Genomic DNA, 26,977 nt, shown 5'->3' on the forward strand with positions numbered 1-26,977 from the left:
TTAGAAATAGTAAAAACCGAAACCAAGGAAGCTGAGATGCAAGATTTATTAAGAGGAACCTGCCGGGCTGTCTCAAAGGAGAGAACAGCAGCTGGTGTACAGGCTGATGACTGGAACAGGCTATCGGGGCGCCTAGTGATTGGTTTGGCCTGGGGGTAACGGCAGGAACAATGGGTTGAGTCTCTGGGGGTAACGGCATGAACAATGGTGGGAACAAGGAGGCAATTGGTGTTCTGTTGGGAGAAGGTACTTGGTGATTTATTGGGCATGTTGCTGGAGAGAAGAATAGAATAAGGGAGTAAAAAATTTTCTACCTCCTACTGGTGTTCTACAAGATTTGAGGAACTTTTCACTAGACTGCTCAATAGCCATTGTTTGTAGTTTTTACTTCCTGCTAATCAACTTATTGGGTGGGGGTTGTGAGGCTCTTACTGAACCTAAGATATATATACATATATGTAGGGTAAAAAGATCTTAATAATTCCAATGACTATCTTCAATTTAGCTTCTATGAAAACCAGAATAGAAACTTCATTCCCTCTCTGTTTTGTAAAATTGCTTAACATGTTTTAAATACTTTTCAAAGTAAATATGTTTATATGACATTCAAAAATTATGATAATCATGCTGGACATTATATTAGATATAACAGATTCTTAAGGGAGCACCCTTTATCCCTATTTCCTGATAAGCAGATTTGCCCTTTTGTAATCCCTTCCCCCTTGACTGTGGGCAGGACCTCTGACTTTTCTTCTAACCAACAAAATATGCTGTGGGTGATAAAACTATCACTCTTGTTACATAGGACTCCATCTTGCAAACAGACTGGCTCTGAATACTCTCCTTGCAGCTTTGATGGATGAAGCAGGCAAGGAACTAAGGGTAATCTGGAAGAGCTGGGTGCGAAAGCCCTCTGTGCTATAATCACAAAGGAAAGCATTCTGACAGAAATCAGAATTTACCTGCAAGGGAATTCTTTAATCAAGCCTCCATATGAGAACTAATCTGGTCAGTTTTTAGATTGCAATCTTGTGAGGGACTAAGCAGAGGACCAGCTAAAGTGTTCTCAGTCTTAAGGCATAAAGACTGTGAGAAAACAAGTGTGTGTTGTCTTAAGCCACTAAATTTGTGAGAGTTTCTTTTTTTTTTTAATCTGTATTTTTTAACAATTTTATTTATTTATTTATTTGTTTGTTTGTTTGTTTGTTTATTTATTTTTAGAGAGAGGGGAAAGGAGAAAGAGAGAGAGAGAAATATCACTGTGTGGTTGCCTCTCACACACCCCCAACTGGGGACCTGACATGCAACCTAGTCATGTGCCCTGATTGGGAATTGAACCAGTGACACTTGGTTCGCAGGCCGATGCTCAATCCACTGAGCCACAGCAGCCAGGGCCTTGTGATAGTCTCTTACACAGAAATAGATAACTAGCTCTGGCTGGTGTGACTTGCTTGGAGCACCATCCCATACATCAAAAGGTCATGGGTTCCATTTCCTGTCAGGGCACATACCTATTGTAGTTTGTGGGTTCAATACCTAGTCAGGGTACACACAGGAGGCAACTGATCAATGTTTTCCTCTCACATCTCTCTTTAAGTCAATAAATATATATTTAAAAAAATAGGTAACTAATAATTATGCTATTCCTGAAAATGTTTCTAAAGGATTGGTGGTAACATAGAATAATGGTTATTGATTACTACAACATCTTCTGAGTCTTCAATTTAATAATTTAAAGTGATATTATATTTTATATTTCCCTGATATTTAGGAACACATGTGAAGGTATCTTTTTGTTGTTGTTGTTAAAACTTTTAAATGCTTCCATCACTGATGCTATTGCCTAATATTTAGTTAAGTCAGGATGATTCAGAAGCAAAAATGAGTAAAAGTACTAGTTTTTTTAAAAGATATATTAAAGAAAGGAACTTTTTTGGAATTAATTGTTCTGGTTCTATGTAATTGATTAACTTCTACTTCAATTTAGTCTTTCCATTAATAACACCTATAAACTCTGGACAAGATACAAGATATAAAACACAAACAAACAAAAATACTTAACATTCCTGGAGAGATAAGTAAAGAAGGCATATTCTGGAGGAGATTAGACACTTGACAGAAGAGACTATGTGGATGAGTTTCCTCTTTTATGGTAATTAGCCTGAGGGAAAACTGAATTTAGCACTTTAAGGGGGCAGTTAAAACTCTGATAGAAAGCCTGAAGTCTTTTTGGTCTGAAAGAGCAGGGTATAGATTTTTGTGACAACTGAAACCGATAGAAAGTGAGAGGGGAATATTGGGAAAGAGAAAGCCAGAAGAACAAAATAGACCTTATAATCTATGTCCAAATCTGAGACACAAGATGGTGGTGGGTAACTGGGCATTATACTCACCAATGATACATCTGATAAGGAGTTAATATCCAAAATTTATAAAAACCTATACAACTCAACACCAAAAGAAAAGAAATATATATATATATATATATATATAATTAAAAATGCACACAGGACCTGAATAGAAACCTCTCCAAAGAAGACATACAGATGGCCAATAGACATGAAAAGATGCTTAACATTACTAATCATCAGAGAAACACAAATTAAAGCCACAATGAGATACCACCTCATACCTGTCAGAATGATTATCATCAATAAATTAATAAGCAACAAGTGCTGGTTAGGATGTAGAGATAAGGGAACCATCATGTACTGATGGTGGGAATGCAGATTGGTGAAGTCACTGTGGAAAGAGTTATGGAGTTTTCTCAAAAAATTAAAACTCTAACTTCCGTATGACCTAGAGATTGAATTTGTAGGAAACAAGAAACCCAAACACTGATTCAGAAGAATACATGCACTCCTATGTTTATTGCAGAGCTATCTGCAATAGCCAAGATTTGGGAGCAGCCCAAGTGTCCATCAGTAGGTGAATGGATAAAATGACTATGGTACAGTAATACAATGGAATACTACTCAGCTATAAAAAAAAAGAATATCCTAACTTTTGCAACAGCATGGATGGACTTGGTGAATATTATATTAAGTGAAATAAACCAGTAAGAAGAAGACAAATATCATATGATTTCATTTATATATGGAATCTAATGAACTGAAAATACAAACAAGCAAAATAGAAACAGACTCATAGGCACTTTGGGGGCTGGTGAAAAAGGTGAAAAAATTAAGCTAAAAAAAAGAAGAAAAAGAAAACCTCACAAACACATACAACAGCTCGGTGATTACCAGAGGGAAAGGGGATAAATAGTGATGGAAGGAGAGACTTTGGGTGGTGAACACATTATACAATACAAAGATGATGTATTATAGAATTGTACATCTGAGACCTACATAATTTTATTAACCAATGTCACCCCAATCAATTCAATAAAAATGAAAAGTAAAAAACCATGTCTAAATCTTCAGTTGATCTTGAAAACATATCTGCATGGGATAGACTACACACAGATAATCTAAGAAAAAATATACACTGAATTGAGATTTGAGCTGCACCTAAGAGAGTTTTCAGTTTAAATCAAACTAAGTTCTCTGTTAAGATAATAAAACAACAAATAAAAAATATGCTCAGCAGAATAAAGTGGAATCGAGAGTTTCTCTATGATATTACATTTACAATGTCCACGATAGAGTCCAAAACCACTTGATATATGCTGAACCAGAAAATGTGATTTCCTTTCAAGGGGAGAAAAAAAATTATGGAAGACCAATGTTAGAAGAAGCAGACGAAGATTTTAAATCAGCTGTTCACAACTACATGTGTGCTAAGAGATGTAAAAACAATATTCTCACTGTAAGTGAAAAGATGAAAAAACACAGTCAAGAAACATAAACTATAAAAATGTTGAAAATCTAGACATGATTTTATACTCTCTGAAATTAAAAAAACAAAACAAAAGAACATTGAATAGGTTTAACAATAGAATTGAGATGGCAGAGAAGACAGTAACCTTCAATACAGGATAATAGAAAATTGTTGCAGATAAGTGATTAAAATATATTGAATCATTTGAACGGAGCCTACATCTGTGGAACAATATTTAATGCCTCATATTCCTGTAGTTGGAGTCTGAGAGGAAGAAGAGTCAGAGAAATGGGCATGAAAATATTAAACAAATGATAACTGATGATTTCTTTAACTGGTGCAAAAGAAATTCAGAGATTAAAGAAGTTCAGTAATCTACCCCAAAATAGATAATTACAACAAATTACACTTTTGTATGACATAGTTAACTTGCCCAACAGTCAAGATTAAAAGAAAATCTTGAAAATAGCTAGAGAAAAATGACATATTACAGACTGGGAAACATGATTCCAATTTCTGCTGACACCCCTTATGAGAAATACCGAAGGCCAGTGTTTAAAGTGATGGGAAGAGCTGACTCAAAAGACTGTATTACTGTAAGGCAGAAGTGACTTTTGCAAAGTTTTACAAGGAAAAGCAGGTTCTATAAATGAATGAAGCACCTTGGGCTATAAGCATCTATACACATATTGTCTGAGTGGCAGGAATTCCTCATGAGAATGCAACAGTTCAACTCTAGCTGACTGGTGTCTTATTGGAAATCAGGACCACTGTTGTCATACTTTTATTTCTGAAGAGAGAAGAGGAACCAAAGTTTGGGTGTGAAATTTCATGATTGGCTCAGAAATTATTTAAAATAACTTGTGGCCAAACAAAGTGTTTGTGATTTGAATCAAATCTAAGTCAGTGATTTTAATTTCTGATTTCTGATGATGAAAAATATAGCAGAAATTGTTTTTGAAAAAAAAAACACAAATTAAACTCTAATATTTTTAAGTAGAATAGAATAATTACACTTTTTACAATCTAACCTAGAGTATAAGATTAATTTGAAAGAAATTATAATTGTGGTTACAGATGAGAGGTGGCCATATTTTCAGGTTAAATATATACAAAAACTTTTTCTGAAATTAAGAAGTTATTAGAAGAATGTTGTGCTGCTATTAATATAAATTGAATTACTACAAATTGAAAAGTAGCAGAATATTAAAACCATCAGGTATTTCTCTATCATAGATCTTATAAGAGAAAAAACTGGTACTGAGGTTTACACTAAGTTTCTATGATAACTAAAGATGGATTCTCTCTGTAAGGACATGACTTGGTTAATACTTTGTCCTCCAATATATCCTAAGTTAAGTACTGTCATGGTGTCTTATCTTGCCTCATTGAATTACAAACCTGCCCAGAGAATGTCTTTATTTATTCCATCATAGTGCTAACATAGTGCTAGCTTGCTAAAGTACATTTTTCTTTCTTTTCTTTCCCCCATAGTTTGGAAACTGCATGTGGCTGACTGGCTTATCCAATTTGTAGGCAGTAAAAAGTATATGACATATCTGATGTCAAACCTACAAATCCCTGAAAGGGAAAAGCATTTAGAAGAAATTACTGAACAGCTAACAAGGAATTTCAGCCTCACAAAATTTCAAAAAAAGGTAGCTTTTCATTTTAAATAATAGATTTTGTTTCATACTATATCTAAACCTTGGATAGTTATTTTTAATGTAATGTAATAAAAGTTTTGCTAATATATACGGTCTGGTCATTCTCTACTTGGATGGAAGGTTTCATTTTTACAGCTTAAGGAATAACGATTAGGAAATGACCTTCATAAAATGTAAGATAGGAACATGGCATACAAGTATAATTAAAAAAAAAAAAAAAAACCTGAATAGTAAAGAAAATAAATGGTTGAGACAGAGAATGTGTAGTCAGATGTCTGTTTCTGCTGTTAAGGAAAACCTGTTTCTCATGCCCTTTTCTCCTCTACTGGATTTTTATCTTTTCCACTCAATTTCTTGGGTCACCCTTCATCTTATTGCCCATCTCTGTCACTTCCTCATTACTGCCCCACCTCTTGGTTTTATTGCCTTTGGCTACAAACATGCAGAGACATACTCTTTTGGGGAGAAAAATGGAGACATACTTTTTATGGGGAAAGAAGAACACTCCGCTCGCTCCCCATTTTCCCTTTATCCTACAATGCCTATGGGATTTTTTTCTTCATTTTTTTTCTCCAATTTTTTGAACATTTTAACACAAACTAGTTAATGAAAACACAATAGAGAAAGTGGAGCACATGCAAGTCTGAAATTGGAGTCCTGACTTTATAGCTTGGAAGTGACACCAGGTAAATCAGTTCACCTATGAGCCCATTTTCTCTGCAGTGTGATAGAGACACTACTAATAGCCCACTGATTTGTGAAAATAAAATGAGAAAATTTACTCACAATTTTATTCTTACAATATATTTGTGAGGTAGATCTTATTGTGAATTCTTAGTCCATATAAGGACAATAATTTCTGTTTGTTTAACGCTTATATAAGAAATATATGATTAAAAAATAAAGAAATAATACTATCTTCACTTTTTATATTTCTAATAGTAATATAAAGGATAAGCATCAATTTAGAAAACTCTCTTCATAAGTAATTTTAAAACTATGCTGTGGTGAGCTCATGAAGTTCTGAGCAGCTGTCTTGGGAAAAGAGAAAGAAAAGATGTCAGGCAGGGTTTCCAGCTTTAGCTTCAACAAAACAATTCTGATTTTATCTGTATTAAACACAATATATCACTGGAAGAAACCTATAACTAGAGGTCCTGTCCTCTTCTCTACCTTAGGTTTCATTGGTGGGGAAGTGGCAGTGATGGTGTTAATTTCTAAATTTCATGAAGCAAATGAATTACATTGGTTATATCATATCCAGTGATTTCTTTAGAATGCTTAGGAGTCCAAAAACATAGTGAAAATTTAGTAAAAGTGACATTATACCAAAAATAAATTTTAAACTCTTACTTACAAATACCACCAAAAATTAGCTTTCCAAAGTATAGCACACATTTAAAAGAACACAATTTTGCAATAATATTTACTTATGCTATTATCACTAATGTGATTCCAGGAATTGAGTAATAGAATGATATAATAAATATTAGGTGAAGTAAACATTGATTTTATTCCTCATAGAGAAATCACATTGCAAGTAGATATTTACATACCGGATCATCTGGATTATATTGAATGACGTATTCTATCTGTCCATTTGGGCCATCGTCTATGTCTGTAGCTCCATTGTCTCCTGCAAATCCTGTAAATATCGTGGTGCCAACTGGAGTGAGCTGAAAATAAAATAAAAGAAAAACTGTCAATTCTCATTTTCATAGCAGCACACCAAAATTCTTTCAGCACAAAAGACAGCCCTTTATTACACAAAGGAAGAGAGTAGGCAGCTGCCCACAACCACAGACCTGAAGTGATTCAAAATAACACTTGCAAACCTAATATAAGTGCTCTTAGAAAATATGACATTTCCAACATGTTTCTCCCTTTGGGTTTAGAGAAATAGAAGGCCCAGATTCAGTCTGAAGCACATTTGGGCCTATTTACAACCATTAGCATCTTAACCCCTATGGAGAAAATGCATGTGTTGTTCCTCCTTAAAAAAAAAAAAAAAAGATGCATTAAGTTACCTACAAGCTAGAATTTAAATTGTATGTGGAAGTGAATTACTTTATTTTAAAATGAAAAACCATTTCAGAGAGATCAATGAAACTCAGGTTTGTGATTACATGCAAGTGACGAGCTTAAGTAAAAGAATTGAAGACAACTCTTCCCATCTACCAGAGGAGAAAGAAAACTGGGAGTTTCTTCAGTGCTCATAATACTAGCTGAGTAGAAAGCCATCATGTGACAAGAGTTGGTGAGGTGGTCTTATATTGACATTTGGATTAAACAACAACAACAAAACTCAATGGGGTATATACAACCAGGGTTTGGTGTTTGGCTTTATTTCTTATTGATCTCCACTATAGAACCACTGTTGTTCTGTCTTACTTATAGATCTTTGCACAATGTGCTTTTACACCTAAAGTCTTCAGTCCTCAAGGTGTAGTTACATTTCAACATACTTATGCATCTCTTTTTCCTAAATCATCTCTGATGTAGCATTTCCCTACACTACTTCAAATACAGTGCTCTTTTTCTTGTGCTTACATTTTACACTTTATATTCTTAATCAGTGCCCTGCTGAAATGAATAAACTAATTTTATCAATATTCATATGATCTCAGCCTCTACAGAGTGGAAACTTCTAGATATTGTTCTGAGATATGTTTTGCTTGTTTTTAAGTGGGATTCCTTCATAGAGAAATAATTTCAGAGAAATAAAAAGCAGTTGTCTCATTAACTTCTATTTTTAGCAGCTAAAAACCCAAATGTCTATGGGGATCCATATGGTAATGTAAGTAAAACAAGCCCGATAGGAATGATGCCAAATGGGGAGCGTGTGCCCTCTCTAAGGTGGTAGTTGTTCCTCAGCACTAGCGAATTCTGGCCATGATGGAATAAGGAGCCAATGTTATTAGGTCTTCTGACAGTCTAATTTGATAAACAATCTCTTGGTTCTAAGGTTGGCAACAGATTTTAGAGAATTAAATTACAAATCTAATTGGGACAAACAAAAGGCATCCTCTGGCATAATAACTCCTGCAGTTTGTAGCCTCTGATTTAGAAAAATAAATACAATTATGATTAAAGAAATATACCAAAAGTACAAAGTACCACAATGGTAGATTTCAGCATCCTCTTTCATTTAGTGGGTATTTATCAAGTGTGCAGCTCTAAAAGGCACACTTTGACTTTCTGCAGGTCAAAGAGAAATAAGAATGAAGTGAGAGGAGACAGCTTAAATAGCACACACAGCACTGAAAGACCGTTTGGGGATGTGCTTAGTGGAAATGTTATTAACTAAAAGGCTTCCAAGCCAACATTTATATATATTTTAATGTAATATCTGTTTCTAAGAACATTGTTCTCTTTCATGAAATTTCATGTTCTCTTTTATGTAGCTATAGTGTTCTCATATAATTATATAAGTCATCTTATATAATATGTTTAGTCTATTCCATTGTAGGTGATGTCTATTGCATTTTTCATTGTGTTTATTGAATTACTCATCTCCAGAATTTGTTTGTTTCATTTTGATGAATTTTATCTGTTAATTTTTTTCCCTTTTGTCTATTATTTTACAAATTTATTGAATTGTCTTTCTGCGTTTTGTTTTGTTTTGTTTTTGTTATTTATTTAGGTTCCCTGAAACAGTTATTCCAAGTTCTTTATCAGGTAAATCACCAATTTCCATATTTTTTATTTGCACAAAAATGTTTTTACTTATAATAGTGCCAACTAGAAACAATACAATTTTCCAACAGTATAACTCCTTCAATAAAATACTACTCAGGAATAAAAATGAATGAACTACTGATGTATGCAATGGCATGGATGAATCTCAAAAACCTTGTGTTGGGCAAAAGAAGCCAGACTCAGAAGACTGCTATATTACTTATATGAAGATCAAGAAAAAGCAAAACACACCTAGTATGTTTGTGTATGGGAAGTAAGAATTAGTTGTAAGGGGCATAAAGAAATTTTATGGGGTTATAGAAATGTTCCCTGTCTTTTTTAAGTATATTTTATTGATTATGTTGTTACAGTAGTTCCAAATTTTTCCCTTTTGCTCTCCTCTGCCCAGTACACCCCTTCCCTCCAGCAGTTCCACCCCCCTTAGTTCATGTCCATGGGTCATGCATATAAGTTCTTTGGCTTCACCCTTTCTTATATTATTCTTAACTTCCTGCTGTATATTTTGTACCAACCAATTATGCTTTTTAATCCCTGCACCATATTCCCATTTCTCCCCCTCCTCCCTCCCAGCTGATAACCCTCCAAATGATCCCCATACCTATGATTGTGTTCCTATTCTGGTTTGCTTAGTTCGATTTGTTTTTATTTTTTAGATTCAGTTTTTGATACTTGTGAGTTCGATGTCATTTTAGTGTTCATAGTTTTGATCTTCTTCTTCTTAAGTAAGTCCCTTTGACATTTCATATAATAATGGCTTGGTGATGATGAACTCCTTTAGCTTTACTTTGTCTGGGAAGCACTTCATCTGCCCTTCCATTCCAAATGATAGCTTTGCTGGATAACCAATTTCCATATTTTTGAGTTAGATAACTGTAGGTTGTCACCTTTTGGTGATGACAGGTTTCTTTGGTTCTTCATCTTTTTTGAAGTTTTGTGTTGCTGCTTTTGCATTTTGAAGTATCAGACATCTCAAAATTTTCCCTAATTATTACTGGGTTGGAGATATATTTTGTTGGTTCTGTTTACATCAGGGATTTTCTGAAACCTTGTTTAAATATACCTGCTCCAGACTTTTTGCTACTTCTGAGGCTGAATTCTTAAGCTTGTATAACTTCTCTGGTCACAACTCCTCAGGCTGGCTGTAGGATAGCTCTTGTTTTCCAGATGGCAGCACTATAGTCAAGTTTGTGGTTTGCCGGTGCTCATAGTCCTTGGCCTGAATTTCTGAGCATATTCACTATTTACCAGAGCTCTCTTTCACCATTATATTGGGGAGTGGGGCACACAAGGAGTTGGGCACACCATGGGGAGTGGTGTAGGCTTAGCACTTGGAGTGTTAGGATTGCCCGCAGGTCAAGTGGGAGGCGATATTTTCATGACGTTCTCCAAGTGGTCTGTGGGCGGGCTTCCTGCTGGAGTCCCGAACAAAGTCATTAAGAACCTAATCCATTTTATGCCCTTCAATATTATCTGTCTTCCGAAATCTGCTCCCTCCTCTGAGTCACGGAGGTGGAGGTCTTGCCTCAATAATCTGGGTGTTGATGGGGAGAAACAAATTTCTCCCGGGCAGCATGTGATACAGATGGGGTAGCTAGGCAGCCGCTGATGCCCTTCCTTTCCTCTGCGGGAGAAGCCCCACCAACTGCTTAGGCATTGCGCAGCCTCGGAGGGACAGCCGGCACTGACAAGGTGAGCCTTAATTTCTTTATTGCTTCCGGATTTCAAATTTGTATTATTTTTGTTGTTGTTGCTGTTGTTGCAAACGGAGTGCTGGAATCTCTCCTCAGGCAGGCTGGACTTTAAATCACAAAGTCTTTCTAATCCATGGCTATCTACCCAAGCCAGCATTCCCCAGGTTTGCCCACACCATTGCCAAGCGGGGTCGGGAGCAGTTTGTTGGCTTCTGTTAATTCCATACCCCTAACAGAGGTTGGCCTGATTACCCAATGCCCAGGTGAGTGGGAGTACTTCCATATCCCTTGTCTTGGGCTGGATCCTGCAGTTACCACAGAGGTATTTTGTTTGTGGATGGATGCTGATTTTTATTAAAAGGGAGGACTAAAAGGAGGAACATCTTACACCACCATGTTGCTGACATCACTGTAACCTGGCTTTATATTCAGCAAATAAATGGCATGTTGTTCATTTTAAATAAAATATTGAGAAGGATGGAAGTTGGAAAGCATCCCACAAATGTTAAATGTATACATTTAGTGATTGGATAATGCCACTGCCATCAGTGCCCTGTATTGATAGGTGACAATAAACTTCTGACATTTATATCTGATGAATATTTCCTGGAGTCTCATGTAATATAATTACACGAAACATTCTTATAGAAGTAAATTGGAAAATTATATAATTTCTGAATATCTAAAATAATATTTTACATATATTTGAAACTGATGCATTCTGATAGGCTTTAATGGCTTTAATAATTAAAGAGAAACTGTGCTAGAGAGTCCAGAATAAAAGAGCATTTTAATCAGTACAACTAATATAAAACCAATTCAGTGGGAAATTATTGATACAGAACAGTAAAGTTGTCCTTTGAAAACTTTTCCAAGAAAAATCTCCTCTAAGCAGTGATTTAAAATGCAACCGATGAGATTTTCTTACATAATTCACCAGAATCCAAAGATTTTGTTTTCTCTTCTTCTCTAAAAAAATGCAAGGGTCATAGAAGTTAGATAAGTTGAACCAGCATTCACTACATGATAATTTTCATATAATAATGATTTAATGACAATGTTATCAATGATAATGGGTGCTCTATTTCTTTAATGGAATGCCGGTCCCATTGCCTGCCTCATCGAAAGCCAAACTGGTTAGCCAGGTACTAGTGAAAAGGAAAATGGTTTATTCAGTTACCAGCAATCTGGGAAGATGAGAGTCTTCTTTCAAAACCAATCTTAACTTCTCAGTGCAGGCAGGAGTCTTTATAAGGAGGGAGAGTGAAGCAGAACAGAGATCAAGGGGAGGGGCTGAAAAGTTCTCTACTTGCAGACCAGCACTGTCCATTCTGATAAGGACCTCAAACTTGATCAAGCAGTGGTCTGGTGTGCATCATCCTGATTTTCATCATCCTAGTTTTACAGTTGAAGGTCAGAAATATTTCTGAGCTGAGATGACTGAAGGTCAGAGTCAGTATCTTTTGAATTTAGTTGCTAGGATTCTTATACAAATATGCTGTTCATCCACAAGCTGCATATAAGTCAGAGTCAGCATTTACAGAAGCAATGTCAAAACAATGGTGGGTGGGTTACAATTCCCTACTGTTACAATTCTATTAATAGACATATTTATTGCAGAAAGAGTATCAGTCTATATTAGATTAGTACTTTTTTTAAATCACCAATATCTTCGTCTGATTTACTCTATATTAGAAAGACATTTCAAACCAATTAGTGTCTTAAGAAAAAAGAAAACAGAAGATAACATTCTGTATCATTATAATTGCTAGTGAAACTGGTGTCAGTGCCCCAAGTCTAATGAACATGAGACCTCAATTTTATGATCTTTCAAATGTGTGCATCATGAATCCATATCTCTTGTGATTGTTAATTTTGAGGGTCAGTTTGACTAGGCAGGGGTGTGCCCAGATATTTGGCTAGACATTATTTGTGATTTGTATGTGAAGGTGTTTCTGGATGAGATTATCATTTAAATCAGGAGACTGAGTAAAGCAGAATGTCCTCCCAAATGTGGGTGGGGCTCATCTAATCTGTCAAAAACTGAAGAGAATGACAAGGCTGAGTAAAGATGAATTCACTCTCTGCCTGACTGAGCTAGGACATATATGTTTTCTTTCCTTCAGACTTGAACTCAGATTGGAATTTACACAATCTGTTCTCCTAATTCTTGGACTTTTGACTGGAACTATACCACCAGCATGCCTGAATCTCCAGCTTGCCAACTGTAAATCAGGATTTTATAGCCTCCATAATCACAAGAACCAATTCCTTATAAGAGATGTCCCTTGCTCTATCTTTCAATCTATCATCTATCATCTATCATCTATCTATCTATCTCCCTACATACCTATATCCTATCTATCAATTCTCTTTCTCTTTCTCTAGAGAACTGGGTGATAGATATAACCTTGATCCCATTTCTCTTCAGCAGACAAATAAAAATGAGTATTTGATTCTGCACTGGTAAGAATTACATTCCCACGTTATCTCTCATTGATGACTATATAGGTACTGTAGAGCACCCTGTAGAACAATTGCTGATTTAACTATAATAGGGACCATGTAGTCTTTTAGAACTTTAATCACCCTATGTGAATCTTTGAAGATTACCCATAGTGCTTTCTATACATGGTATTGTCAATTCTTAAACTCTAAGTTATGTACTGCTACAAAGCAAGACTATTTTAAAATATTAGTTACTTCTCCTTGCTCCTACACTAATTTTCAGAGTGTTCTCAATTACATGGTATGTTCTGAAGATCAGCTTCCATAATATAATGATCATCTTTCCAAATTAGAAGGCATTCATCCTATGACAATGATTCAACCTTTAACCTTCTCCTCAGATAAAATAAGTTTATGAATCTCTCTTGAAAGTCATCCCTGCTCTGAAAATATTTTTTGGAAATAGTAATATATTTAAAAACTAAGGGAGTCTTCACAAATAAATGGAGTTATGAATTTGTAAACAGTTATTATGGAACATTGTTGAGAACTTATGTTTTTTTCTCACAATGATGATATTATATTATCTCTGAATCTATAATTATTTATTGATAAGCTAATATTTATCAGTGAAATCATTGTTTCTGTGACCATTATATTGGTTTTATATTAACTCATTAATATAAAATTTGTTTTATTCAAGCATTTATCCAAGTCAAATGTCTCGTTGAAGTTTATCTTAAATCTCTTTTAACATTGATAGCAAATAGTACACATTTATGAATTTACATTCAGTAGATGTTATCTTGCAGTGATTTATTAAAATCAAAGAGGAAAAATAAGAGAGAAATTACATTTGTTCTTCATGTTCTTTTAACATAAATAGTTTTTGCATGTGTGGTTAAAATCTTCACTCCATTTTGTCATGGAAGCTAAATAATTACTATTAAAATCTACTTGTGTTGAAAAAGTTATTAAAGGCAAATTCACATAGATAAATATCTCCAAAATGAGAGAAGAGATTATTATTATTTGAGAGGGTGATAAGTAGCTCCACTTATCTTTAGTACAAAACTGAAGAACAACTAACCCTTAATTGAATATATAACATGTGTAAGAACTTATTAAATTTAAAAGAGGTTAGATAGTTGAATATTTAAATCATTTAAACAGCTGAAACATTGATTCCCATTTACATGATTAAAGTAGAAAAAATAGTTATGTGCCTTTTTCCCTTGTTTATTCTCTTTCTCTTTTTTCCTCCCCTTACTTGTCTCTTGCTTTCCAGAAATAATGTGCCAAATCATCAGCAGAAGAAAAGCTGTGACTAGTCAAAGAAACTAGGGCTTAGTCTTATTTCTTTCTTCAGAAGCTTTTTTCTTTGTTGTAGATTAAATGTTAGTACTATGTATTTGGAGAAATTCTGTGGCTCAGAATGTCTCTGAAAGTCCAGTGATCTCTATTCCATGAACAGCTGAAGATATTCATCAAGTTTTTAATGGCATGGAATATGTTTTTAAAAAATCATTTAACTTATATAAAATTTACCTAATTATATATAGAAATTATAACAAATATATATATGTAAAATGTTTTATAAATACTTATTTATAGAATGTCATTGTTATGCTTCATCATGGAGACCATCTGTGAACTTAGATCTATCAGGATGACTCTAATAAAAAAACGCTTTTCAAAAATGCATGTTTTAAAATGGAAGATGATACAATCATGACGCAATGTGAAAGAATAGCACAAAACAAAACAAAACAAAAAATTGTTCAGGAAAGTACAGGCTCAAATTGGATAGACCCAGAGATAATATTGTTTTACAGTTGTGAGAAAAGATAAAATTCTTAGTGATGTTCTACTAACTATTAGCCTGTTTACAAATTTATCTTTGAATTTGGAAGACCCCCCCCCCTTGGTTTTTAATTATACCACTGCTTATAAAGTATATTTCCAATACAGAGTTGACTTGCAAGAAAAGACAGCCAAAACTTGTACTGAGTATTTTAAAAGCATTATCATTTTTTTAAAGTGTATTTATTGTTTTTCTACTACAATTGTCCCACTATTTTTCCCATTGCCCCCCCCCCAGCCCACCCCTTCTCCCACAGTCAATCCCTACCACATTGTTCATGTCCATGGGTCATTTATACTAGTTCATTGACTAGACCCTTCCCCTACTTACCTACCTCCTCCCCTCTACCCCCTGGTCACTGTCAGTCTGCTCATTGTTTACATGCCTCTGGTTCTGTTTTGCTCATCTGTTTGTGTTGTTCATTAGTTTCCTGTGTTAGATGAGATCATATACCATTTGTCTTTAGTTGCCTGGCTTATTTTGCTAAGCATAATTCTCTCTAGTTCTATCCATGTTGTTGCAAAGTATAGGAGTTTCTTCTTTCTCTCTGCTGCATAGTATTCCATTATGTAAATGTACCACTGTTTTTTGATCCACTCATCTACATATGGGCACTTTGGCTGTTTCCAGCACTTAGATATTGTAAGTAGCACTGTTATGAACATAGGGGTGCATAGGTTCTCTTGAATTGGTGTTTCAGGATTCTTCAGGTACAATCCTAGCAATGGAATTGCTGGATCAAAACGCAGTCTCATTTTTAGTTTTTTGAGAAAATTCCATACTGCTTTCCACAGTGGCTGCACTAGTCTGCATTCCCACCAACATACACTAGGGTTCCCATTTCTCCACATCCATGACAGCACTTGTTGTTTGTTTATTTGTTGATGATGACCATTCTGACTGGTGTTAAGTGGTATCTCATTGTGGTTCTTAATTGCATTTCTCTGACTGTTAGTGAAGTTGAGCATCCTTTCATATGCCTATGGACCCTCTGAATGTCCTCTTTGGAGAAGTGTTTGTTCAGGTCCTTTGCCCATTTTTTAATTGGGTTATCTGTCTTCTTGCTGTTGAGTCATATAAGTTCTTCATATATTTTGGAGATCAATCCCTTGGCTGAGGTATCATTGGCAAATATATTTTCCCATATGATTGGTTCCCTTTTCATCTTGCTGATGTTTCCTTTTGCTGAGCAGAAACTCTAGTTTGATGTAGTCCCATTTGTTTATTCTTTTCTTTATTTTCCTTGCCTTAGGAGATATATCAGTGAAAATATTGCTATGTGGAATATCTGAAATTTTACTGCCTATGTTTTTTTTTTTTTTTTTTTTTTTTCCCTCTAGGACTTTTATGGTGTCACATCTTACATTTAAGTATTTGATCCATCTTGAGTTTATTCTGGTGTATGGTGTAAGTTGGTGTTCTAGTTTCATTTTTTGCATGTACCTGTCCAGTTCTCCCAGCACCGTTTGTTGGAGAGGCTTTTCTCACTCCATTTTATGTTCTTTTACCTTCGTCAAGTATTAGTTGACCATATAGACCTGGGTTTATTTCTGGGTTCTCTATTGTGTTGCATTGATGTAAATGTCTGCTCTTATGCCAGTATCAGACTGTTTTGATTACAGTGGCTTTGTAGTATAGTTTGATATCAGGTATTGTGATTCCTCCTACTATGTTATTCTTCCTCAAGATTGTTGTGGCTATTTGGGGTCTTTTTTGGTTCCATATAAATTTCTGAAGTATTTTTCTAGGTCTGTGAAATATGTCACCAGTATTTTAATAGGGATTGCACTGAATCTATAAATTGCTTTGAGTTGTATGGACATTTTAATGATGTTGATTCTTCCCACTCATGAACATGGTATATGCTTCCATTTATTTGTATCTTCCTTTATTTCTTTCTTCAATGTTATGCAGTTTTCAAAGTACATGTCACATTATCACTTTTAATCCTTAATACAACCATGTAACATTATTTCTGTTATACTTATTTTATAGTTAGTCAATTGTAGGCTAAGAGAGCTTATACTTGATGTCATAATTTTAACATTTGGTAGATAAGGACTGCAACACAGATCATTTGACTTCCAAGTCTTAATTCTCAGGTATGATGAAATATATTATGTGTTTTTGTATTAATAAATATTTCACATTTTTCTATCAATAAGCTTTTGAGATGAGGGGAAATGAAAGATGATATAACTAGAGCTTGATACATAACACAACCCAAGATACACAGATAATCTAAAATGATGCAATTTGGATGATGTAATCCTTAAAAGGTATATATGTGTAGCCCTAAGGAATAAATGTTTTTGAGATATTTTACAGAAAAGTAAAGAAATTCAACTTAGCTAGCACCAGTATTTTAGAAAACTTATATTGGATAATTACTGCTATTACAACAGTTTAGTTCTCAGCAAGCAAATTATTTCATAAATTTCCATATTTACCATGATTTCAGTATGGTAACCTTTTTATTAGTAATTAATCTTCATTGTTCATGCATTTCATTTCATAATGCCTGAAATAGTACCCAATAACTAGGGCAGAAAAAAGGAGAAAATATATCCAAGCACAATAATTTGCATTTTCATCACTAGTTTTTCAACCAATCAGTGTTTCATTAATCACTAATAAAAGTGTGAGTGAAGATATGATAAGAAACAGGATATTAACAAAGTCTGAAAGTCATCCCTTGCCAGTTTAATTACTAATTAAGTACAAAATAATTAGTAATTACAATAGAAAAGACAGGCAGACACTGACTTACTAAAGCAATAAAAGCTACCATTGCTAGTAATGGAACACAATGACATTGTATGTCTCTCCTGTTATGTACTAGGAAGAATACAGCATCAATCTTGTGGTATTCCTGGGAAAAATCTATAATCATGAGGAAATATTAGGTAAAGTAAGTGAGAAATAATATGCAAACTGTTTCTTTCTTGAAAATTATTAAGGTAACTAAAATCAAGAAAATGTTAAAGAACTGTGAAAACTAGGTAAAAACTAAGAATATCTGAATAAAATATTGATTCGAGTTAATAATGTTTCACTGTTGGTTCATTAGTTGTTAAACAATGTACCATACTAATAATGAAAGACTTTAAAAATAGGAGAAATTCAATATGAGTTATATGGGTATTCTAATTTGTTATTAAAATAAAATATTATTTAGGTCTAAGTAGTTCTAATGTAATTTAAATATACAATGGAAAATATAATTATAAACATACCATTTTCAAAATTATTTTTATTATAACAAAGTCTAAACTTTGAAAAAAATAACGTAGACTTAAGAGTGTGTGTGTGCGATAGAAGAAAAAAAAAGAATGAGAGGAAAAGCGAGAGACAATGAGAGAGAAATCAAAAAAGAAAGCAAGAGAGAGATTCTCATACATTTTTATGGTTTAATTTGGCTGAAATTCAGCTTTTAATCCCTGTTTATTCAGAACATCATTAAAATATTTTATCTCATTCTTTTAAGCGTTAAAAAATTAAGACATTTTAAAAACAATTTTTTTAAAAAATTTAATGAGCACATTAACCTTATGAGATTGTTGAAGGGCATGATTATGCCGTATCAGTAGAAATAAGTATAACAGCATTTAAAGTCGATAAAATAAAAATCCTAATGAAACCCGCATATAATATCAACTAATATAAATACCTTCCCTGTTGTGCAGACTATTCAAACTGATATCCTCATCAGTTTATTACTTTTATAATTCCCCATGAACTGTGGGCATTCTATAGAAAATGTGCAGAAAAGGGAACTGTGTGCACTGTTGGTGGATTGTATAGGAAATTGGTGCACCCCCATATTCTTTGCAGCATTATTTACAATAGCCAAGATATGGAAGCAACCCTAGAGTCCATCAAAAGAAAAATGGATAAAGATGCGGTACACATATACAATGAAATTTTTTTCAGCTATGAAAACAAATGAAATCTTATCATTTGTAACAATATAAATGAGTTTAGAGGTTATTATGCTATATGAAATAAAAGACAAATAACATAATTTCACTTAATACATAGAATCTAAAAAACAAAATAAATGAACAAATCAAACAGATATAAACTCATAGATACACAAGAAAAAATTGTCATTCACCAGATGGAAGGGGGATTGGAGGGGTGAAAAGGGGGAAGGGATTAAGAAGTACAAATTGACAGTTACAAAGTAGTCACAGTGATGTAAAGCACAGCATAGGGAATATAGTCAATAATATTGTAATTACTATGTATGGTGTCAGATGAGCACTTGAAACTAAATATAATATGTCAACTCACATTGAAAAATAATTTTAAAATATATTTATTAGTCTCAGTATGATATGGGATTTACTCTTTTTTCATACTTATATTATTCTACTATACTAACTACTTTTCCTTAGTTTAGAAAGTATTTACTAGCAATAAATTTAGAATGGATATGTAACATACTATTATCTTAAAAAAGAATATAGAGATAATCAAAATAAAATTCAATTAAAAACTTCAGCAAAAATAATGCTTCATGGTGAAAACATTTATGTGTTTTTATTTTGAGGATTAAATTTGGGAATCATGTTTAGGTGGAAGTGGAGACTGCTCTCGTGACCATTCCTACCATTCGCTTTACAGTCTCTGTATATTTTACTCTTCAACAGCTAGCCTATATACTATTCTTTTCCATTAAGAATACTAAGCCTATTAGAAATTAATAGATTTTCTGTGATTAAGCAGCTGGAAAATGATCATTCTGAAATTATTACATAGGTCATGGTACCAGAGCTTTCCTTTCCTTTCCCTTCCCTTCCCTTCCCTTCCTTTTCTTTTCTCTTTTCTTTTCTTTTCTTTTCTTTTCTTTTCTTTTCTTTTCTTGTAATAGCACTACCTAGCACATGGTTATTCTACTGAAGTGTGGCTCAAGATGATAATTTAGGTCAAACAAAAGCAAATGCAATTAAAAAAAAAAAACAAAACTAGAATTAATATTACTAATATTAATGATCTTATTTATTTACTTCTTACTTTTTCAGAAAACTTTATTTTAAGACATCGGGAAGAAACATGAAAGTTTAAAATTGCAAGGAATTGTCTTTATACATCTGATTTCTGTTATTCTCCTGCCTGATACATTTGTATAATATGGTGATAGGACATTCAGTTTTGGCATCAGCCTGCTTCAATTTCTGGCTTTGATCTGCCAATTATTAGCACTGAGATCTTGGGCAAATTAATAAGTTATTTTATATATGCACTTCTTTATCTTTAAAATGAAAATAATATACACACATAATTTGAGTTAGTGTGTAGTTATGAATAGTTTTAAGTGACATATTTCATGGACAAAATTTAGTGTTAATAAATGTACTTAATAAATATATTTTTTAGGTTTAATCTATCATTATTGTAGTCTGTCCTTATTCTATTCATCATCAGGAGATATGACACTATTAAATTGGAGAAGATTTAAGCAGAAATCTTACTATGAACAAAATTTGGATAAGAACAAATTTAAAACTGATCTGATATACAGTTACTTCCTAATGAATACTCCTAATAATAAAAGGAGTCATAAAAATAAATATTAAAAGTATAAATCTAAAGTATATGGACATGTGAGCTGATAATCATTATGTAATTCATGATATACTGTAATGTCAATAATTATGAAACTATTTGATTGTTCCTGAAACCCAAAATGATTTCAACTGCTAATTACCACCTTCCTAAATTGTAAATGACATATAAAATTTAGATTTATGAAGCATCCTTTTAAGTTTCCTGTTTTTAAGAACTTAGAGAATTTGATCAACAGATTTATTAAATTAACTGTGTTATTCTTGGGATGCTTTGCATTGAGCCTCATAACACTGCGTGTAGAAAAATCTAGTAAAGGAATAAAAGACATTTGGTTAAAGGGGAATCATATTAATCTTACTCAATCAAAATGATGACTTTTTCTGGGATGAAAAGTAAGGTAAAGATTCTCAAGTGGTATAACAGTTATATCTGAATGAATAATTTCTCCCTAGAGTTATGTAAAAAGGCCTATAATTCACGTAGTTTATATTTCACAAGTTAAAAGGGAAAGTGCATTTCTTGTTATTACCACTGTTGTGATTACCAATGTAATCTCTCACAGTAATTGGGAAAGTTTTTACTTGTTGCTCAAAAAATTGTACCATGTATGAACTTCTTTTTTAATTTAATTCAAAATAAATTATTTCTATCCAATTCTTATCTGAGGAAAAAGCAAAGTGACCATATATGTTAAATGATACCTCCCTGTTTCATGGTTGTACCATTCATATTTCATTGATAAATCTATTTATAGAACTTCTACAATGTACCAGGTACTGTTCTACTCAATAACAATAACAAAGTGCCAGCCTTTATAGTGATTCCATGCTGCACTGGCCAGCTAGCACAGTTGGTGTGAGCATCATTCTGATATGCTGTATGGGAAGGAATCCATGAATGCATAAATAAGTGGAACAACAAAATGATTTTTTTCTCTCTCTCTCCCTTCCTCTCCCTCTCTATCTAAAATCAATAAAGACAATTTAAGAAAATAGTGATTCAATTTTAATGGGGCAGAGATACAATTAAAAATCCATGCATATATATCTGGTGCAGGTAAGTGGTATAAAGATATTTGTTTCAGATAAAATAATTATAAAATATATAGATAACATACATTTAGGACCTGTGGGACCTTTTCCTTTTTCTGTTTAAAAATATTATTACATTTATTTATTAAACCCTATGAGGTAGATAGTCTAATATTTTCATTCCCCCTCTTTTTGATGAGAAAACTGAGAAATAGAAAAAAAATATTTTTTTAAAAGATAAACACAACTGACAAATATTAAAACAGCACTAGAATAGTTGAAAATCAGATCATTTTTAGTTTTTTACTATTATATAAAATTTTTCAATGAATCTTCTTGTATAATTTTCTTTTCTGGTGGGAATATGTATTAATTTATTTTGTATATATATATATATATATATATATATATATACAAAAGCAGAATTGCTGAGTTATAGGTTATCTATCTGTTCACTTTTGTAGACACTATGGACAGATCTCCAAAGTAATTGTATAAATTTACTCATCCACAAACAGTGCATGAAAATTTGGTTACTCCATATATTTACCAAGACATGAGATTGTATTTTCTTTAAAGTAAAGTCTTTATTTAATTAAAAAATAAATAGATATAATTAAAACTTTACTTTGGTAGGGGCTATTGCCAGGGAATCACCTGTTAAAATTCATTTTCTATTTGTTGCTGCTTTTTGAAAACATACTTCTTTTTAAAAAAAATATATTGACCTTGTTTCCAGCAATCTTTCTAAGCTCATGTAATAACTGAGATGTAAATACTCTTGGGTTCCTGCATAAACAATAATTCCATTTGTGAATATTAAAATATGTCATTTTCCAAACATATGGAAAATTTCTAGAGTATTTATATTATTTTTATTAATTTTAATCTCAATTGCTCTGTGACTAGAAAACATATTCTGTATAATTTTAGTAACTTGGAATATTATTAATACTTTATTTAGAGCCCAGTGCTTGGTAAATTTTTGACAATGTTCCACATGCTTGAAAAGAATGAGTTCTGAAGTTGTTAGGTACAGTGTTTCCTTCATAGGAACTTACCATGTCAGGTTATTCCAAATTTTCAATTTCTTTACTATTATTTTTCTTCCTCTCTATTTTGTCAGGCACAGAGAGTGGTACTGCATTAATTTCTATTGCTGTCATAACAAATTATAGTTCTAGTGGCTTAAATTAGTATCCATTTTTTTAAAAATCTCACAGATTAGTCATAAATCATGGACAGGTCCCACCAAGTTACAATCACGGTGTCAGCAGAGCAGAGTTCCTTTCAGGAGACTCTGGGAATGACTGTACTTCAAGTTCATTCAGGTTACTGGCTGAATTTTTTTATGTTTACCATTGTAGAATGGAGGGATATTGTGTCCTTTTAGCTCTGGGCTAGGTTTGCTTCTTAGTTCTTTGAATATGGCTCCATTTATTTTCAAAGCCAGCAATGTTGGGTTGAGTACTTCTCAGTCTTGTATTCTCATTGATTTCCCCTTCTGTTTCATATTTCCTGCTTTTCTTCTCACTTGACTTTCTGTGACTTCAGCCAGAGAAATTCTCTTATTTTAAGGGCTTATGTGATTAGGTTCAGTCCATCAGGATAACCTCCTGATTAAGTTTTATACCTTAATCATGCCTGCAAAGTTCTTTCGCCAGGCATTAGGGCATGGGCATTCTTCAGTGGCTATTATTCTACTTAGCATAGTTTAAAAATAACCATCTATGATAATGGATTTTTCTATCTCTCCTTTAATTCTTTAATGTAAAATCTACTTTATTATTTCTGAGGTCATATTGTTAAGTGCAATTGAATTCATAAGGCTATAACTTTCTGGCTAATTGAATTTTTATCATTATGAAAAATTCCTTTTATTCTCTACCAATGTTTTTTTCTTTTTCTTTTTCTTTTTGCTGTAAAGTTTGGTTTGTATGATAATAGTACAGCTACAATAGCTTTTTCATGGTAATTGACTGCATAGTGCATCTATTTGCATCTTTTTATATTTAAGATTTCTGAATCCATATATTTGTATTTCATGTCAACTGCCTATATCTGGCTTTACTTTTTAATTCGTCTGAGAAATTGTCCCTCAATTTGAGCTTTTCCTTTTATTATTATGTATTTTTGAACAGGGTGGTTTAAATTTACTCTTATTAAGTGTTTATATTTTATTCTGCCTATTTTATGTTCCTTTTTATTTGTCCCCATGCCTTACTTTGATTGATTAGTACACACATTATTCATTATTTAAATATCCTTTTAAGCAATGAAGACCTTAGAATATATTTATAGCCATCTTCTGGTTAATAACTACACTGTTCTCAAATATTAAGTATGAATCTTTATCTGTATGTGAGATGTATTCCTTAAAAGAAAGCATTATCAATACAGTCAATATTCATTTAGATTGTCATATATACTCATCTTTTCATTTTTCTTTATTTTCATTAGTTATTTGATGTCTTTATATATGTTCCTATACTTATTTTCATTTTATTATTCATTTATTTATTTGTTTGTTTATATTTCCCTAACTCTTTAAGAGAATAATTGGTCCTGATTACATACTCTATCTTAATCAGAAACAGAAGACTTTTATGCTTTCTATGAGTGACAATAATGGAAATTACATGAACCTAAATCTCCCAAAGTAACCACATAGTATCACCTCTGCACATGAGGGGTCAAGAATACCTAGGCAGTATTATAGATATATATTTAAGTAGGTTAAGCAGGAGAAAAGATCAGAGAAATGTAATTTTGTGCACATTTATGTGCTATTATTTAATTTCACAGGACAATATGTGCTTAAATATTTTCTTAACGAAGGAAGAGCAATTTTAGTTTTACTAATACATAATCTATAATTCTCACATTAAAAATTTATATTATGTATTTTAATTAAAAACAACATGGTTATAATTGATACAATAATAGTTTGGGGGTAGTGGTTGCTAGTGTACATAGTAGAAAGTATTCATTTTCACATACACAGATTTTTCATACTACTATTCCTGGCACCAGATTGATTTTTAGAATTTGCCAATAGAACATGATATTTTTAAAGTGTCGGTGTTTTAGAAAGAGAGAACTGTTTTTAAATCTCAGGTCCACAAAATCCAATATATTTGACTATGGGAAAGTATATTAAGTTCTCTATACTGCTTTTTTTTCTCTTTAAAATGCAGATAATAATATGGGTTTGTTGGTCTATTATTGTAAGGGTCAAAGAAGTATCATATTTACAGGTTTGGAATAAAGTAGACATTCAGTAAATACTAACTATCCACTATTATTGTTTACAATTGTTATTTACCAGTTGTGACCTTCACATTAAAATGGAAAAACTCATAATGTGGTTGTAAGTTAAAAAATATACATATATACATATTTCTACCTGATGATCAAGGGTAGCAGCAGGCCAATCACCGGCCAATTAAAGCCCATGGAGGAAGTTCTTCTTCCTGACTTTCTTAAATTTTCACAACTTTAAGAGTAGGAAAGTTTTGATTTACCTGTTCACTCTATCCTGAATTCTTGGGGATAGGGAAGATGGGTATAAAGACCAGGCCAACTCAGGTAAATGATGCTGACCTCAGACTTTGATTCGGATTTATTTCAAGACCTCACACTCAGTTGCTGCCCTCAAGGATCTCTGAGGCTGAAATCCTATTTATGCAATTTGTGGTCTATTGGATTGTGGACAAAGCTCTACCACAATTCTCCTGCTGTGGATTTTTCCAGAACTTAATGCATCAGTTATCAGTTCCAGCAACCACTAGGGCAAGTGAAGTTATGAATGAAAGAGGAAGAAACTTTCACATTCCCAGAAGCCTTCAGTTTGGTGATTTAATGTTTTAATTTTATAAAAATTTTAAAAAGTGATTATTAAATGCCTCAAATAAATGTTAGGATTACTATGAAATTTGATGTGTAGTACTATCATCTATTTAAATGTACTCATGTCTCTTCTATCCCTAAACTTTAAATTGAGCTTTTCATCATCTCCTAGTTAAGCTATTGCTTTTACCTCTGTTTCCCTTTCAGTCAAGCATCTTGAAAAGTATTTCACAGCTACTATTTCTGTTTCCCCACCTTCAACACACTTCTTAATTTAATACACTGTGATTTATATTTTCACTAATTTACTGGAATAAGATTTGGCTTTTTAAATTCAGTACACTTTTTTTCCCACCGTGGCAATGTCCCATTTTTCTCTTGCTACTCCTTTGGTGTGTTTTTCTGTTGAATTCTCTTTCTTTGCTTTGTCTTCAAACAACTTCAGCCCAGTGTTCATTAATTTTATTTAGTGCATAAATATTTGTAAGAATCTATAAAAGCTACAACTTATTTTTCTGAAAATTGCATATATACAAAAGTAGGTACTATTTGAGAAATTTTTTTTTTCTTGATCTGTACTACACATGCTATATTCTATACGTTTTTTTTTTAATCAGGCTATCTTAGGTTAGGTTAAGTGACTCATGATTCATAAAATTTTCTCTTTATAATAGACTTTTTAATATCCAAATATATTCCATGCTGAGTTGCCACAACTGAATATCTCATAGGTATTAAAAACAACAAATTATCCTCTGATTGAAAATTTTCTTCTCCAAAGTACTCATCTATCATATATTCTCTTAACAGGATTCATTGCTGTAATCTAAGTCAGAATCTCAGAGTTAATCTAAACAATTTATGGAGTGTCTACATCATTTGTCTTTTTTACCTTCTATAATCTGCCAGTCATCCTTTCCCATGAAGTTGTCCACCTAAATTTCCTTCCTACTGAACCCTGTTTGTCCATTATCATTAGCTCATTATTTTTTATTTGTGTCTCTATTTCCAACTCACCTCTTCTTCAGAAAATAGAAAATTTGAATGCAATTTTATTGCTTTAAGGCATTTACTGATTACTTATTGCCGAAAGCTCCTCTTTATGACTAATGGTGTCTTTCAGGATCTGGCCTCTACCTTATTCTTCAGTTCCATTTCTTTACATTTTTGTCTTTTTTTTTAATTTTAAGATTGTTATACAGAACTCATTATAATTTAGTTAGCGGCAGTTCAGGATAATAAGATCTGCTAAGTAAAACAAGAACTAAATGCAAATAGTAACTGTTTGCCAAATAAATTCAAAACATCATTAGGAGACAACAATGTTTATAT

The 26,977-nt window shown here is 32.8% G+C and overlaps 1 protein-coding gene across 11 annotated transcripts in view; it reads right to left on the bottom strand.

Annotated features, from left to right (window-relative positions):
• Nucleotides 1-26,977, bottom strand: part of PCDH15 (protocadherin related 15) — a 686,961-nt gene that overhangs the window by 443,856 nt on the left and 216,128 nt on the right. For all 11 annotated transcript variants that reach the window (XM_090279288.1, XM_090279289.1, XM_090279283.1 and 8 more), the window contains one exon: nucleotides 7,046-7,165. In XM_090279288.1, coding sequence (XP_090135414.1) covers nucleotides 7,046-7,165 — 120 coding nt within the window. The remainder of the gene's footprint in view (nucleotides 1-7,045; nucleotides 7,166-26,977) is intronic.

Source organism: Furipterus horrens, unplaced genomic scaffold (assembly GCF_987537825.1).
Source record: "Furipterus horrens unplaced genomic scaffold, mFurHor1.1.pri manual_scaffold_5, whole genome shotgun sequence".
Classification (NCBI taxonomy): Eukaryota; Metazoa; Chordata; class Mammalia; order Chiroptera; family Furipteridae; genus Furipterus; species Furipterus horrens.